This window comes from Labeo rohita, chromosome 15 (genome assembly GCF_022985175.1).
Source record: "Labeo rohita strain BAU-BD-2019 chromosome 15, IGBB_LRoh.1.0, whole genome shotgun sequence".
In the NCBI taxonomy this organism is placed as follows: Eukaryota; Metazoa; Chordata; class Actinopteri; order Cypriniformes; family Cyprinidae; genus Labeo; species Labeo rohita.
Window position 1 is genome coordinate 19361309 of NC_066883.1, and position 18788 is coordinate 19380096.

The 18788-nt window shown below is 37.1% G+C and overlaps 1 protein-coding gene across 7 annotated transcripts in view; it reads left to right on the plus strand.

Annotated features, from left to right (window-relative positions):
* The window catches only part of synrg (synergin, gamma), a 62555-nt gene that overhangs the window by 19133 nt on the left and 24634 nt on the right, over positions 1 to 18788 (plus strand). For all 7 annotated transcript variants that reach the window (XM_051128877.1, XM_051128878.1, XM_051128879.1 and 4 more), the window contains 6 exons: positions 56 to 295; positions 379 to 515; positions 2310 to 2428; positions 2721 to 2783; positions 4301 to 5257; positions 15077 to 15610. In XM_051128877.1, the coding sequence (XP_050984834.1) occupies positions 56 to 295; positions 379 to 515; positions 2310 to 2428; positions 2721 to 2783; positions 4301 to 5257; positions 15077 to 15610 (2050 nt within the window). The remainder of the gene's footprint in view (positions 1 to 55; positions 296 to 378; positions 516 to 2309; positions 2429 to 2720; positions 2784 to 4300; positions 5258 to 15076; positions 15611 to 18788) is intronic.

Sequence of the window (18788 nt, forward strand, 5' to 3'; positions counted from 1 at the left end):
ACAAATCCACATTTAATACTTCTAAAAAGTTGCATATTGTGGTTGTATTCTCTAGAGTGGTCTTACAGTCATGAGTTTGGACATCCTGAGCCAGTTCCCTTCCCCACCTGTGCCCAATTTACCCGCCATGGCTGTGGCCATTCCTGCTGTCCTGCCTCAGCACCAGCAGCCCATCATGACCCAGCCACCCGTGTCCATAGCCATGCCGGCTGCCGCGCCGCCTGTCATGGGCATGACCCCGAACCCATCCGCACAACCACCGGCTAGCTTCATCACCAACTTCCCTCCTGTTCAGGTAAACATCAGACACTTTATTATAGATAACGACTGCACTCTGTTGTTACGCAACTGATTTGTTGTACTGTTGTTTTGCGTTAGACTACCAAGGCCGATGACGATGATTTCCAGGACTTCCAGGAAGCCCCCAAAGCTGGTGCTGGAGATGACTCATTCACAGACTTCCAAGGAGAGACAGGAGGAGCGTTCCCCAGCATGACATCATCATCCCAAAGCAGGTACGAGCGCAGCTTTTCATCTGTGCGTCATGGCATGTTGTCACGTGCCTGCGAAAGCATATTTTATACGTAATGCAAACCGCTTGTAGAAATGCATCGTAAAGCAGCATCTCATTAGTAGTTTTTGATATTGTTTTTATGCTTTATTAATTTCTCTAGACTCGGTTTGCTCATCTGGAGCATGGAATCGCTCTCCGCTTTGTAATGGCTTGTAATAACCTGCCCGTTGCAACAATTAAACCCCTGCCATCTTTTGTAATGAACTCATTTCAATGGACAGCTGATAAGCTCATTCCATTTTATTTCTATTCACATCTGCACGATTTTATGCTCCTAGGGAAAAGACAGCGAAAGGCAATTATGGAAAGCAGGGAGTGAGAGGTTGGAAAGTATATTCGCTGAGTGCCACGGCCTTTACCGGTCGATCAGCTTCACTAAGCACAAAAGGATCCTTTGTTTTAGAAGAATATTTTAGTGCTTGAATGTGTCAGATTGCTCGCTAATTAAATCAGTGAAAATGAGAAGTGTTGAGAATAATACAGGATGTGAGGGTGAGAGCAGAGGTTTTCTACTGTGCTGGGAATATCACTCTGTTATGAGGGAAGTGATCCAAGACAGAGAGAATAGGAAGAAAGAAACTTTTGTTTAGAAAAAGCAGAATTATCATCTTTCTACAACTAAAAAATACTGAAAATCAACAGGATACAGTATATCTGGCCAACTTCGGCATACTATTTTCAGATTGTTTTGTATGGAAGTACATTTCCGCCACTTAAGAAATCTTTTTGTCTTACAGTTCTTTTTTTCGCAATTGCGAGTTTACATCTTGCAGTTCTGAATTTTTTTCCAGAATTGCGTGATATAAACTTGCAGTTGCAAGTCATGAAGTCAGAATTACAAGACTCAAACTCTCAATTCTGAGAAATAAAGTCGGAATTGCAAGATATAAACTCAATTCTGAATGTTTTTTCTGAGTATTGCAAGTTTATATCTTGCAATTCTTACTTTATAATATGCAATTGCGAGTTTGTATCTCACAATTCTGAGAAAAAAAGTCAGAATTATGAGTTTGTATCACGAAATTGTGATATGAACTCCCAATTGCGAGTTACGAAGTCAGAATTGCGACTTTTTTTCTTGTAAATGCGAGTTTATATCTCACAATTCTAAGAAAAAATACGGAATTGTGAGGAAAAAAGTCAGAATTGAGATACAAACTCACATTTTCAAGAAAAATCGCAATTCTGACTTCATGACTCGCAATTGGGTGTTTGTATCTCGCAATTCTGACTTTTTTGCTCAATTTGGACCTTTTTTCTTAGAATTGTAAGATATAAATGATATAAAAGATATAAAGATAAATGCAAGTTTGTATTTTGCAATTTGAAGAAAAAAGTTGCAATTCTGACTATAGCTCACATTTGCGAGTTTATATGACGCAATTCTGAAAAAAAGTTGGAATTGTATGTTTATATCTCGCAATTCTTACTTTATAATTGTTTATATTACGCAATTTTGAGCAAAAGTCTTTTTTTATTCTGTGGACTTCCATAGTTTTGAGTGGGGCGCATTAAATGCAAATTTTGTCCACTTTATAAAAACAGGGATAGTATGCAAATTAGGATTGTGCCTCAGGCTTTATGTGTTTAGTCTGTATTTGGGAGCATCAAAGAACAAAAACAAACATCTCAAAAGTAAATATAATGTTTTGACTTGTAAAACTCTCTTTGTAAATCTTGTAAAGCACTTTGATCTGTTTGGACTGACTATATATGTTTTGTCTGCTTCATGCAGTGTTCCTGCCATGCTGACTCCAGTGTCAGGGTCTTCATCCTCCTCCTCCTCTGATAAATACGCAGTGTTTAAACAGTTGTCAGTGGAGCAGCCTGCAGAACCCACACCTCCGGTCTCAGGTGAAACACACACACACACGCACATACTCGTTCAGCTCTATACACCTCATTAGCCTGTTGAGGAAGGCAGATCTCTCGGAAGACTGCTGTCATATCAGTTTAACTTTAAAGACGGATTCTCCCGTCTAACTGTATTTGAGATAAGACTGTGTGGCCCGCAGATATGTTTTGCATACATTTATCTTGCTATTTATCACCTTCCTGCAGCTCCTGCTATCATTGTTATAGTCTAGTGAAAAAGCACACTTTTCTGCTTTAACACACAGGCATTGTTTACTGTGTTTTGTTCCAGATTCAGGGGACAAATACAGTGTTTTCCGAGAGCTCGAGCAGCCTTCAGACAGAAAACCAGTTGGTAAGCAGATGCATGTCTGACGCAGCATGAACACATCAAGTACACAATACAGATCTGCTTTTAAAAAATTGCATTTTAATACAGTTGCACCAGCCTATAGTTTGATAAAGGGATGCATACACTGATGTAGGCATGTGTGCATGTCCCTGTCTCACTAGAGCAGAATCCAGTGGGGACAGCTCTGAGAGAGCCAGTAAGTTAATGGTTGCAGTGATCTTTTCTCCGGAACTCCTGTAGTTCTGTTCTGTTCTCTCTACCTTTGATTCCTTATGCAGCCTGTAGCTGAAATGGAAAAAAAGTTTATCATCTGTGTGCCATTCACTTCTAGTGGTTGATCAAAATGGGTTTTTATTGGCCTATATTGAGAGGGCACATTGGCTAATGAAATATATATGGCTAACATTTATGATGTAATGTAATTTAGTCATGGCAAAATGGAATTAGGGATGTAAAATTATGTTAACATTTACTTTACGTAATATTTAATACTTATTTAATTTAATATTTATTCCATGATTTAGTACATATCTGACTTAAAATTTATTTCAAACAAAGTAACATTTATAGCACATCTACATTATCTACATTAAGAGATTGGCTATTAGGGCTGCAACAATTCCTTGATTCTATTCGAGTATTCGATTTTGTGTAAAAAAAACAAAAACAAAAAAAAAAAAAACCCCCTAGATTGCATTTTGCACGCACTGTTGCGCATTTCACATATTAAACCCATTTAAAAAACATAGGGCAATTAAGAATCACAAATGCAACGATTCAATTAAATAAACATGCGATGCAGGTTTAATATTTGCTTTTTAATTATTTACACGTACATGCGTGTCAGAGCGGCTCCGTTCACAGTAAATGCTGCTTCACAAATTATCTTTTACATGTGTAGAGCATCTCAAACTGCATCTGCATGTTGTTGTGAGTTTGGGTTTATTATAACGTTCATCTTGGAACGCGACATGCGCCATTTCATCAGATTAATCTTTAGTTGACAGCCCTACTGTCTATAAATACTTCATATCAGAACAATGTATAGTGCCATACCACCAGATTTTGTAAGTAACACAGGACAAAACTAACTTCATTGGCCAAGTGAGCCAGTCTCAAAATGGGCAAAAATTGTCAGATTCATTGGCCCACCACTTGTCGCTTCACTACAAGTGAAATGAGAACGGATTGATTGTGGTTAAACCTGAGTGTGTGATTGTGCGCTAAAACTGAAATATTCTGGTAAATTTGCTATGTTCTGTGTCAGGTTAATTGCTGTCTTCACAGTAAAAGTCTAAAGTTTCATTGTGCTGTCTTTGTATTTCAATTCAGCAGTCGAACGCAGCTCGCGTTAAAGCATTTCTAATCCGTTTTTCTCTTTTTAGGCCCATGAAATGGAGCTCTGGGCAACTTGTAGGCAAACTCTGCATTGTGCCGTGCCAGCTCTCTGTCCTTTGTTGTTTTGGTGTGAAATGCGGTTCGCCATGCCCTTCAATTGTTTTCTTCTCGTTTTTCCACAGGGGAGGGATTTGCTGATTTCAAGTCTGTCAGTGCCGACGATGGCTTCACAGACTTTAAAACAGCCGACACCGTTTCTCCACTAGACCCACCAGACCAGGCCAAGTTCCAGCCAACTTTTCCTCCTCCTTTCACTTCTTCTCAATCCCTGTCCCATTCTCAGCCAGCCTCTCTGGCTCAACCTAGAAATCCTCTCAATATGGCAGACCTGGACCTCTTCACAACAATGGCTCCTCCTGCTCCCACTTCCACTGCTGACTCCAAACTCAATCTGTTCCCTTCAGCGCCGCCATCCCTGGTATTGCCCTCAGTCGCGAAACCTCCCAGCATGGGGGGTGATGACTTTGGCGATTTTGCTCTTTTTGGCTCCTCAGCGTCCTCCGAAGTAGCTCCCGCCACCTCTACGGTAGGGAGAGCAACTGGGACGACGGTTCAGGACGACTTTGCTGACTTCATGGCGTTCGGGAGCTCGAGAGATCAGAGAAGCGAGACCAGCTCTGGAGACGGTGGCGGTGAGAGCCAGCCGGAGACGTCCCAGCAGAGGCAGCAAATCAGTGCTGATAAATACGACGTCTTTAAGCAGCTTTCCCTAGAAGGTGGCCTGGCCTACGACGATAACAAAGAAAGCGGCGGAGGCTCCTTCTCGTCGCTCAAGAGCGACAATGACGACTTTGCGGATTTCCAGTCCTCCAAATTCTGTACGGCGCTGGGTGCGTCCGACAAGAGCCTGGTGGACAAAGTGGCCGCCTTCAAGCAGGCCAAAGAGGACTCTGCCTCCGTGAAGTCCCTGGACCTCCCGTCCATTGGGGGCAGCAGCGTGGGGAAGGAGGACTCGGAGGATGCGCTCTCAGTACAGCTAGACATGAAGTTGTCGGACATGGGTGGAGACCTGAAGCATGTGATGTCTGATAGCTCCCTAGATCTCCCTGGTTTGTCGCTCCATCAACCCCCAGCTGCAGGTGAGGAATTAGTACGCTTGCTCTGGTGAAGTCTGACCCAATCTATCGCCAGTTTTTCTCTTTCACACATGCTCAGACCACTCAGGCCTCTCAAAGGCTGAACAACCACCCTGTCAGACGCCCAGTTGGAGCACTGTGTGTGTTCAGTGTGGCTGAGTTATAGTTACATATCAAAAACTTGCTGCACTTCATATCATATGCAGTCATTCCCATTCAATTTCCAGTTGAGTCATGCACAGCTGTAAACCTACAGTATTTATTGTTGTTTCTATTTATTTATTTATTTAGCTTATGTATTATTAATTTTTTACCAGTCAAAACTTGTGCTTGTGAATTTGAATCTCATGACACTAGTATTATCGCTAACAGCACAATAACTGGTATTATGAAATCCTAGTGTTACCAGGTAATCAGGCAGTTACGAAAGCACATTTATATGCAGTATTCAATTCTAATAGCTCGTGACTTGGTTTTCTCTCCTGCCGTCCATCTGTTCATGTTGTCATTGACGCCATTGGTTATCCTGTTTCCCTTGCTTTGATTGTTATGTCAGTATATCTGAAACGTATTAATGGTGGAATGCACAAAAGCTCTTCACGCTGCACTGATTAATTTCTCTGATTTTCAGGACTGACTGTCCGCACTGACATTTTGCAACTGATAAAATCAGATCAATTTGTTCAGTTGCCATTATAATATCTACATCATATATCTACTTGCCGTAGTAATGACTCATAGTGCCAAGAAAATAGCTTGAACAGTAAGGTGGAAAGAGAAGAAGTTTGGACCGGAAGTTTCAAATTTGGCTTCTCATGTCCAGTCTTTGCATTAGGACATACTCAATGAACTCAACACAAAGGCATTATGGTAATGCATAAAACATGAGTTTGAATACATTCATGTTTTATACATTTGTGCGTATTGTGTGCTGTGTCTGAAACCATACTGTTTGCTAGTACATAGCCACATACTGTTGTTTGTTATGTGGGGAAATAAATATAAAAGTGAAGCTAAATATAAAAAATACACATTAAAAAAAGTATAAATAAAAAATGATTTAAACAAAATTGATTCGGACACAGCTGTAGACTTAATTGACATTTGAATTGAATTTGACACCCAAATTCCTAAAAGTTTAAAATATGATCCTGCCAATTAGATTGAATTTATTTTCTAGAAATTTGAATCAGATTTCTAGGGCCCTATGATTTCCGGAAAACGCGGATGGAATCACGGAATCCAGTCATAAAAATGGAATTTTCTGCATAAAGCAGCATGTCACAGAATTTTCTGAATTTTGGATGAATAAATCAAAACAGTTCAGTACTCTTAAATCAAAACGTGTGCCTGTGAATATTAAGCCGCAGAAATACGATTTAATTATGAATCCTGCAATCAATTATGAATTCTGAAGCCTTTGCCACCTCAATATACGAGTACATGAAGACACGAACAATCTCTAGAACTGCTCTGAGACTCACTTCATGAGCATTTAGCCATTTCTTGTGAGAAAAACTATTATCATATCATATACAAACAGAAACTTAAAAATCTTCACAGCAACCCATCAAAATAAGTTAGGTTTAACTTGAAGAAGCTGTGACGGAAATATATTACTTAATGTAATGATACTAATAAAATTAATATTAAAACATTATTTTTAAGGTATATTTACCAGAAAAAATGTGAATGCACAACACAGTATTTCTGATAAAAAATAATAATAATAATAAAATCAGTTAATTAGAGATGCTTTTGATTTTTAGAATTTAATAAAACTATTAAAATGGAATTAAGATGGAAAACAGAATTTGTAAAAATAAAACTGAATTTAAAAAAAACCTGGAAAAAATTTGTAGGCCATTAAAACTGAGATTTTTGTTAAACTTTTAAGAAATTAAATGGAAATAAGCAGAATTCAGAAAATTTAAACGAAAAAAAAAACTGAATTTAAAAATATAAATAAATAAAATGTAATTTGGGAAAAAATAAAACGGATTTCATAGGGCCTTAGATTTCATCTAATGTTTGTACAAAAATCTAATTTCATTATTTCAGACAACAGACAATTGAACTGATTTGCCTTGTATGCACCAAAAATATTTTTTTGGTGCAAAGCCAAACTTTATAATGATAACATTTGACTTAATGCTCATATTCAAATCTGTAATTAGATGATTATGAGAAAGACAAAATATTTTTGCTCAAAATGGCAATGTTCATTTAATTCTGCCATCAGTACACGTCTGACTTTACATTCGTTCAGATTTTTGACTCTGAGCCATTTTGCGCTCATCGGAATTACAGATGGAATATATAAACAGCCAGATTAATATGCTAATGACGCTGAAGTCTTGGCTGTTTATCCAATGCAGGCGACTAGTATTGTCTAAGCATGGTAAATGATCTTGACATTTCTGTCCTTGATCTGATCTACAATTCCACCTCCATATCAAGTCATACAATGGCCTCTCTTAATATAACCAACAGGTGTTGTAGTTAATATCGTCCTGGACACACTTGTTTTGCATGTAACCGTTCATCAGTTCATGTGATGGTTATCCGTGTTGCATGTGCATGGAGAATCCTCGATGCCGTGCCTCAGTGCATACATGAGCAAAAAATACAAAGCACTACCTTATTTAACTCGAGTCATATCACACACGCATGAACCGGCTGCCCTGTACTTGAGCTGCATACTACAGGCGTCAGATACCAGTCCACGTTGAGAAATCGGAGAGCACATTGGGGCGCCAAGTTAGTGAGATTTTCTCCTTGGAGGCCTCAGTGACTCCCAGGAGCTCTTGATTGGCCTGTTTGTAATCAACTGTCTTTTCCTAATGTCAGTCATTGTTTATTTACACTCATTCTCTGCTTCTCACGTTATCTGTTCTGCATGAAAAGCATCCCATGAATCAATGTGTGCTTGAGTTCACTTTATCATTCATCTTCATCATGTATCAGGGTGAGAACACAGTCACAGTATTTCATTCAGTCAGCGTCAGGCATCATATCAGCCCTCGTGTGCACAGACTGGTAGGCGTTGGAAGAAGCGCAGTAGGAAGAGTTCCCATACACTTGTGTGGTCTCACCAGAGCTAACAACCAGACCTGAAAATAATATACACCACCACTGTTTGTAGCTACCGCTGTGTTTCTCACTAGTAGTCACTCGTTTTGACTAGTGACAACCATTTGATTAAATGTCCGACTTGACATTTATGTATGGTTTTAGTAGTGAAAAATGTGTAACGATTCGACTTCTCAGTATTGACTGTTGTAATCTTACGTGAAAACAACTAAAATGGCTGCAGATTTAATAGTTAAATGAAATGAATGCGGTAATATACTTTAGCCAGAGTAGATGTCATGTTTAGTTTGACGTGAATGAAACAAGGTTGTGAGGGATGGAAGTAGTTTGATCTATATGTTGTGTTACTACTTGAGGGTGAGTAAATGATGACAGAACTTTCATTTTTGTTTAAACTCTTACTTTAAAGTTCGTCTTTTCAAAATATTAACTTTAGCACCACTGTGAAGTCTTTAACAAATCTCAAAATAAAAATGAATTCTCATTCTGTACATTATAATTTTGTGAGACAGAAATTAACTTATGATATTTAAAACAAATGATTGTAGTTTTTAATTTTTCAATTTTTTTTTTAGGAAAAATAATATATGATTTTATTATTTGCTAATAATCATTTTTGACGCTATTGCGTCATGAAGCATGAAAATAATGATCAGCAGCATCATATCAAATAGAATTATAATATTGGTGCATTCATTCAAATTTTCACAACCCATATTTTAAGACATGTTGGTCCTCTCCGGTTTTCACTCTCGTTCACTGAAAGTTCAGCAACTTATGGAAGCCCATTTCTGCCACTGAATATAAAAAAAGGTAATTGTGAGTTTACATCTCACCATTCTGACTTTTTGTCCTGAGAATTGCACCATACAAACTTGCAATTCTGATTTTTTGTCTCAGTATTGTGTGATATAAAGCAGGATATGAATGCACAGTTGCGAGAAAAATATCAGAATTACGAGTTTTCTCACAAATGCAAGTTTGTATCTCGTAATTCTGAATTTATATCACAATTCTGACTTTTTTTTTTTGCAGTTCTGAGTTTATATCCCACTATTCTTATTTTTTTCTTGCAATTCTTAATTTTTTCCACAATTCTGAGTTTATCTTGCAATTCTGCCTTTTTTTTCTTAGAACTGCGCAATACAAACTCGCAATTCTGTTTTTTTTTTCTCTGAATTGTGTGATATAAACTCATAATTGCGAGTTACAAAGCCAGAATAGCGGGATATAAACTCACAGTTGTGAGGAAAAAGTCAGAATTGTGAGTTTTGTATCTCGTAATTCCGAGTTTATATCTCACTATTCTGACTTTTTTCTTGCAATTCTGACTTTTTCTCACAATTCTGAATTCTTTTGCAATTCTGAGTTTATCTTGCAATTCTGATTTATTTTCCCACAACTCTGTCTTTTGTCCCACAACTTTTTTCTCGCAATTCCGAGTTTATATGTTGCAATTCAGACTTTTTTCTTGTAATTCAGTTTATATCTTGCAGTTCTGACTTTTTTCTCGCAATTGAGTTTATATCTCCCAATTCTGACTTTTTTCTTGCAATTTTGACCTTTTCTCTCTCAAATCTGAGTTTATATCTCGCAATTGTCTTTTTTTCTCGCAGTTCTGTCTTTTTTCTCTCAATTCTGAGTTTATATCTTGCAATTCTGACTTTTCTCGCAATTCTGACTTTTTCTCGCAATTGAGTTTATATCTCCCAATTCTGACTTTTCTCACAATTCAGTTTTTATCTTGCAATTCTGACTTTTTCCTCACAATTCAGTTTAGAACTCGCAATTCTGAATTTTTTGTCACAATTCTGACTTTTTTCTCGCAATTCTGAGTTTAACAACTTCCAATTGTGTGTTATAAAGGTAGAATTGTGAGATATAAAGTTTTCTGAGTTATCTTGCAATTTTGACTCTTTTTCTCAGAACTGTGACAGAATTTATTTCTCACAATTTTGACTTAATTTCTCAAAATTGTGAGTTTATATTGTGGAATTCTGAGGGTGGAAAAAAGTCAGAATTGCGAGATGTAAACATGCAACTGCAAAAAAACAAACAAAAAAAAAAAAACAATGTCACAATTACCTTTTTCTTTTTTTTATTCAGTGGTGGAAACGGACTTTCATAGCAACCACATATGAGTACAACACATTAAATGAACTCTACTTCTGTCCCTCGCAGTCTCATTTTCATTTACGTCATTGCTAAACTTGGCATCCACTCTGATTGGGGTCTGTGAGAATCCTTTTACATTCTTTCCATAGTAACTTCAGTAAATACTAACATTTCCTAAACCTTGTCAAACACTGTTCTAGTTACATCGCATACAAATGCTTCTAGTTGAGTTACTGGACACCTCTAATGCCCAAGCATAAATACTGTAGCAGGTTGAGAGTGTTGGGTTTCCTAACACTTGCACTACACCCCTGGATGTGTAGCTAACCACCCTAGAGTATCTTTTTTCCAGCCCATCTTTTTTCTTGTGGTCAGTCCACGAGAAGGTGACTTTATGTCAGGTTTGTTGCTGTACGTCTGCTCTCGTAGACCACACTGAAGGAGGAACTCTTTCTAACTTTTCTATGCTCCAGTACGCGCAAGCCTTCAATTTGTGAAATTGACAAGTATTTACACGCAGTAAACAATTAGTAGGATTAGTCCATGTTTCTGGCATACGTACAAAATAGGTTGTTTTTATCAAGAATGGAAATGTATACATGCAAATTTAATAGTGTATTTTTATTACAGGAAAATAAACTCTTATTTATTTTGAATATAGATAGACTTGATTAGTACTGCTGATTGTGTTGACGCATTTATGCCAGAAAGCGTATTATTTGTATTTATGAACAAAATACTGCTTGCCGTGATATGAAATTGTTACCTTTTTGACTTATGTGGGTCAAAAATAGCTCCAACCGAGATGCACAGGATGGTGAGAGAAAAAGGGTACTGTCTCTTTTTGTCGTTCTTTACCTGTCACTCAAACCAATAAATGCTCTAGGATAGATCTCTGGTTTCTTTTAACCCTTTGAGCACCTGGTCAGTTTAAAATTAGTTTTTGGGTTGAAGTAGGCTGCACAATTATGGCAAAAATCACCGTCAATCATTTACCTTGAGATTGCAATTATTAATTTTCATTGGTAGAATTTAATAAAAGTAACTGTTTTATGTGGGGAAACTGCATGTAATGTAAAAAATGTATTTATTTATTTTACTTTAAATTGATAAAATTTAGTTCATAAATTTTCATTCATCTGCACATGATTGGTTACAATATTCAGTAGTAGTAGACCCAAAATATATATATATATATATATATTTTTTTTTTTGATTAATTGTGCAGCCCTAGTTTGATGTTTGGATGCTAATATGTTGAACAAGTCGCTCCAGGTTCTCAAAGGGTTTTAATAAGCTGCATAAAACCAATATTAGCATCACCTTGATCTTTGCTTAAATGTTCTGTATCACTTTCCCTTATTTCTCATTGCTTTTTCCTTTTATAGTCTGACTACAGTGTGTCTTTGACCAATGAGAACTAATCTAATCTAATCTTAATCTGTGAATGTGCCTTCTCAATGCTGGGTTCTGCATCTGGATTTGAGATTTTCTGTCCTGTTTTTTTCTTCACACTTCTGCTTTTTCTGACTTTGCATGCCCTTGTATTCTTAAAATGCAAAAAAGAAAAAAAAACACTTTTTAATTGTTAGTTTGGCAAGACTATTGTAACAAGATCTTTCATGGAATTTTGTGACCTCTCTCTCTCTTTCTCCCTCTGCCAATGTTGTCGTAATAAATATGAATAATGGTACAGCAGACATGCGTGCCGTCTTGATTTCTCTCTCCATCCTTCAATCTTGCCACCCAAAGCAGATTTAGTCATCAGAATTATCACACTGCACCGGGTCCTTGTCAATTTCACAAATTGATAGATTGTGTGAACAGTCGTGCCCCACTCAACCGAGGGAAGTAGGTGTTTTCATGCATATGTGAATTAATCATATTTATTTTTAAAGGCTACCTATCATGCTCCTTTTTACAAGATGTAATATAAGTCTCAGGTGTCCCCAGAATGTGTCTGAAATTTCAGCTCAAAATATTTATTATGTAATGTGAAAATGGCTATTCTGAGTGAAAGCAGAAACACACTGTTTTCGTGCATGTTTTTTAAAATGGAAATGAGCTGCTGCTCCCCCCCCCCCTTTTGTAGAATAGAGCTGCCTTTACAGCTCGTACCTTAAATACTCTGCTAAAAACATCTGTTTGGTTTGGATTATCATGTCTATAGCACTTAAATCATACATTTTAAAGCCATGTTAGTTTAACTTTTGATATAGGGTTTTCTAAGCACACACAGAAAGCGACTGTCACACACCATGTGAGTACTAAACAAAGTTCTCTTTCATGTCTTATTGTGCTTAAACTGTCAAATACACACAAGTTTATGTTAAAAACACATGTTACAAAAACAGTCAGTTGTGTCTGTAAAGGTAAACACCTGGGAAAGAAATCATGCGAAAGGCTTACCAAAACAAAGTTGCTGGGTTGTCCTTGTTCACCTTTTTTTGGTTGGTAGATTCAACAGGGGCCCAAATATAGCACTTAAACACTTAAACACTTAAAAAAAAAAAAAAAAAAAAAAGTCAGACCGTAATTTATTAACATGGCCTCTAAATGAATAAACTTCCTCATTTATATATACAGTTGCATGGGAAAGTTTGGGAACCCTCTGCAGAACCTGTGAAAATGAATAATTTTAACAAAATAAGAGAGATTTATTTTTATTTTGTTCTGTCCTGTAAGATATTTTACATAAAAGATGTTTACATGTAGTCCACAAGAGCAAAAATAGCTGAAATTATTAAAATAGCCTCCTTTAAAAGTTTGGGAACCCGTGATTCTTAATACTGTGTGGTTACCTGGACTGTTTTTTTGTTTTTTCATGGTTGATCATGAGTCCCTTCTTTGTTCTGAACAGTTAAACTGAGCACTGTTCTTCAAAAAAGTCCTCCAGGACCTGCAGATTCTTCAGTTTTCCAGCATCTTTTGCATATTTGAACCCTTTCCAGCAGTGACTGTATAATTTGAGATCCTTCTTTTCACACTGAGCACAACTGAGGGACTCAAACACAACTATTAAAAAAACATTCAAACATTTACTAATGCGCCAGAAGGAAACACGGTGCATTAAGAGCTGGGGGTGAAAACTTTTTGAATTTGTAGATCAAGGTAAATTGTACTTAATCTGTCTTCCGAGAAACATGCAAGTATCTTCTGTTGCTTCCGAAGGGCAGTATTAAATGGAGTAAAATGACAGTTCAGCAAAATAAGAAAAATTTTGGACATCTTCACCCTGTTCAAAAGTTTTCACCCCCTAGCTCTTAATGCATTGTTTCTCCTTCTGGAGCATCAGTGAATGTTTGAACCTTTTTAATAGCTGTGTTTGAGTCCCTCAGTTGTCGTCAATGTGAAAAGATGGATCTCAAAATCATACAGTCACTGCTGGAAAGGGTTCATATATGCAAAAGATGCTGGAAAACTAAAGAGTCTTCAGGACCTAAAGAACAGTGCTCAGTTTAACTGTTCAGAACAAACAAGGGACTCATGAACAAACATCACAAAACAAAAAAACGTCGTAGATCATCCAGGCAACCACACACAGTATTAAGAACCAAGGGTTCTTATATGACAATATGTAAACATCTTCTATGTAAAATATCTTACTCAGGTCAGTGGTAAATAAAAATAACATGCATTTTGTATGATCTCTTAGAATTATTTACATTTTCACAGATTCTGCAAGGGGTTCCATAGCTTTCGCATACAACTGTGTATATATATATATATATATATTTGAAGTAAGTTCACACAGTAGCTTCAAAGAGCACGTCACAATGCATCGTTGCATTCTTTTATCAGTCTGTCACTGTGGTTGATTGTATGAGAGTGTGAATGATTGCACGTCAGCACTCTACACTGAAAAGCAGAAAATTGTATCTCTTGGTGAGTCACAGCCCAGTTGTGATTTTCAGTCAAACAGTGATTCATTTTAGAGAAATGAAAGGTGCAGAATGACATAGTCATTTTGAACTTCAAAATGAGGTTCTACTTCTAGTAACAAATCTGAAAAGCATTCATCAATCCACACATGCAGATGCCAGTCATCCCAGGGTAGTCAATAAAAAGTTGAGCGTTTCCTCCCGGAATCAGAATGACTTCTGGATGTAGATAAGGGCTCAGGGATCATTAGAGTGGCTTTGTGCCAGAAATGTCTAGTTAATGAACCAGGGCTTCATCATAGAAAGTTATCAGGAATAATTTATCATGAACGAGGAGCACTTGAGACACACAGTGACAGATTGAGCCATCCTGAGCCATAACATTAATAATAGAACAATAGACTAATTGAAAAAATGACCCGGTCATGTCTATGGTTATTAAACCATGTCTAAATCTAAGTAAAAAGAGCACAGTCTTGTGTATGTGTTTAGTGTATTGATTTTTTTGTACCTAATGCATAAAGGAGTAACTAGAGAGGCTCAGTTGCTTTTACATTGTTTTACAGATTGTAAGCTCTTCTGTTATAAATTAGTGAAGGGTTCAACAAGTTAAATATCTGTTGACAGCATCATGTCTTTTATTTCCACAAGAAATTATTTGAACTCACCATTCTGTGTTATATAAATACTTTTAGTTTTTTTTTGAATGGGATGTCCCATGTTGTCATTACAGAGTCTGATGATTTGAAATTTGACCCCTTTGGCACATCCACCGTCAGCAGTCTTGGCAGCTATGACTGGTCCGACAAGGAAGACCTCTCATCTGGTCAAGGTAAAAAGCTCCAGGGAGGACTGCCATCTTCAGCTGTCGTCCAGAGGAAAGAGACGTCTTTCGGGAGCTCTGAGAACATCACCCACACCACGGTTGCAAAGGTGACCACCTTCCCGATCGAAGATGGTGGCTCCACCACCGAAAGCCGGTTCGAAGCCTTTGCTGACTTTGGCTCCGTCGAGCAGGCCGGTCAAGATGACGACGATGACTTTGGTGACTTTGCCAGCACGGTTTCTGAGAAATCCGACTCCCCTCCTGGAACCACAGAAGCAGAGGGCAACCAGGGTGAATTGACGGATGAGTTTGGAGCCTTCCAAGGTGACAAGCCCAAATTTGGCAAGTCAGACTTCTTGAAAGCCAGCACGCAGGCCAAAGTGAAATCCAGTGAAGAGATGATCAAGAACGAACTCGCCACCTTTGACTTGTCCGTGCAAGGTAAGTGCGATCATTTAATGTTTAGATTCTCAAGCCATCCTAGGTTTATATGACTTTATTCTTTTAGACAAATACAATGGGAGTTGTATTAAAAAATGTCCTGGCTCTTCCAAGCTTTATAATGGCAGTGAATGGCTGAGATTTTGAAGTCCAATAAAGTGCCTCCATCCATCATAAAAATGCTTCACATGGCTATGGGAGTCAAAGGAGAAGTCCATTTCTAGAACAAAAATTTACAGATAATGGACTCACCCCCTTGTCATCCAAGATGTTCATGTCTTCCTTTCTTCAGTTGTGAAGAAATTGTGTTTTTTAAGCAAAACGTTTCAGGATTTTTCTCCATATAGTGGACTTCTATGGTGCCCTGAGTTGAAACTTCAAAAATGCGGTTAAAATGTGGCTTCAAACGATCCCAAATGCGGTTGTAAACAATTCCAGCCAAGGAAGAAGGGTCTTATCCGGCAAAACGATTGGTTATTTTCATAAAAATAATACAATTTAAATACTTTTTAATCTCAAATGCTAGTCTTGTCTTGCTCTGCCTAAACAGCAAGGATGATTTTAAAGTTGAGGGAGAACATGAGATCGGAGTTTTTCGATATACCCTAACTGTCATGAACCGGAAAAAAACAGTTCAGGCAGAGCAAGACGAGATGAGCGTTTGAGATTAAAAAGTATTTAAATTGTATTTTTTAAAGAAAATAGCCGATCGTTTTGCTAGATAAGACCCTTCTTCCTTGGCTGGGATTGTTTACAGCCACATTTGGGATCATTTTAAGCCCCACTTAAACTACATTTTGGAAGTTCAAACTGAAGTTGATATCACAGTGTGATATCTGAGAGAAATGTTTCCCTCAGAAAACATAATTTCTTTATGACTGAAGAAAGACAGACATGAACATCTTGAATGACAAGGGGGTGAGTACATTATATGTGAATCTTTGTTCTGGAAGTGGATTTTCTCCTTTAATAAAGGCCTTCTGAAATAAATCAATGCATTTGTGTAAGAAAATTATCCATATTTAAAACGTTATGATGGATGGATGCATTTTATTGGACTTCAAAATCTCAACACCCATTCACTGCCATTATAAAACCTGGAAAAGCCACTACATTTTTTAATATAACTTCAATTGTATTCGTCTGAAAGAAGAAAGTCATATACACCTAGGATGGCTTAATGATAAGTAAATCATGAGGTAATTTTAATTTTTGGGTGAACTATCCCTTTAAGACAGTATGTATGAACGTTTTTACTAACAGTGATTTACAAGTTCAGTGTTGTCCGCTCAATTACATTACTACAAATCTATGCATATGCACATAAATTAGTTGGATTTATTTAATGATCAGTGCTCAAATATGAAATAATCCACACTACTGAATGAGTGTATTGGATCCACAACTGCATTTTCTTTGAAAGTCAACAGATGGCAGAGTGGCGTCTGAAGCACACGGCAACGCCAGTAGATAAACACGGCCACCCAAATCCCTCATCACTTTCCCCCTTTGCCTTCTCATCCTCGCTTCCCCATAATGCATTAGCACTTACTCAATAACATAAAAGCTTATTTGCTGCTTATTGATCCCCACCCACAACCGCTAAATTTCATTTGTTCAAACAAAAGAGGGTTTACTTCTCTGCTGGCCTTCTATCAGACGGTTAATCTGAGGAGTGGGCTTCGTGCAGGAATGGATTAGCGCCTGAAACCATGCAGAGACTGATGTGCTTCCCAGCGGGGGTGCGATTACCTGTCGCTGCGTCTCATGAGTTTGTTGTGCGCTGTCCATCTTCTTGCTTATGTGTGCATGGTGTGTGTTTGTGCCAGTTTGACTGTGTGATGTCTTATGAATAATGCATTCCTGCATTACTATGCTGCTCTTTTGCACATAATTATCATTTGTTGCAAATTAGGTGTTTGTGGTTTGTGTTGTGGCCCCACGTGGATTAGCGGCGACAGTTTGAGTGCCTCGGAAAGTTTTAATTATACAGCAGGATCAACAATTAAACTTGTACGTTAAATGTAGAGAGAGAGTAGTGGGGTAAGATGTGTCGTCATCTTTCTCACATCACCACATGGTTTTTGGATTGTGATGTGAAATTGTTTGTCCTTTCAGTTTCTTTAGATAAGCAGATGTATTTAAAATACAGTTTGTATATACAGTAACGTGAATAGCTAAACCTTCCTGTGAAAGGCATGTTTTTAAGTTTCTGAATTAAAATTCCTATTCATTTTTGTTAAGACGTGTCAGTCTGGTACATATGGAAGCCCATTTCCACCACTGAATAAAAAATAAAATAAATGTTTTTGCAACTTTTTATCTCATAATTGTGACTTTTTCTCAGAATTGCATTACAGAAACTCACAATTGCAAGAAATAATAAAAAAAATGTTTTTGCGACATGTTCTCATAATTCTGACTTGTTTCTCAGAATTGCTTTATATACACTCACAACTGCAAGAAAGTCAAAATTTTTTGTTTCAATTGCGAGTATATCTCACAATTCTGACTTTTTCTTTCAAATGCAAGTTTGTATCTCACAATTGACTTTTTTCTCACAAATTCAAGTTTGTATCTTGCAATTCTGACTTTTTTCCACAAATGTGAGTTTGTATCTTGCAAATTCTATAACTCGCAAGATGCAAACTTCAAAAATCATAATTTTTAGGAAAAAACGTCGCAAGTACCTCTTTTTTTCATTCAATAGCGGAAACGGGCTTCCGTATGTACAACCTATCATAGTGAAGAAAAACTCATTAAACACATGAAATTCTCGAACATGAGCTTTAGTTTGACAATATTATTATTTCTTAGGAAAAGAAAAATTAAGAAAACTGCTTTAAGAAATTTAAAGTCACATGGTGCAATCAGAATGCAGAAACAAACCACATAAAACAGGAAATTAATATCAGAAAGTGGCAAGGCAAGGTTTTACATCAATTCATATTTTAAAATGTCACTTTTTTGTTGTTTTTTTATTATTTATATAATATTTATATGCTATTATAGTACTTATTAATATTTAGAATAAGCTTGTATTTTTATATATTCAGTTTCATTTTACTTTTTTTTTTATTTAGTAATTTTGCTACGTGCTTTTGTCATCTTTATTAGGTTTTAAAAAGTATTTAGCACTTCCAACTTGCAAAGGCAACATTTCTACTTTTTCTTTTTT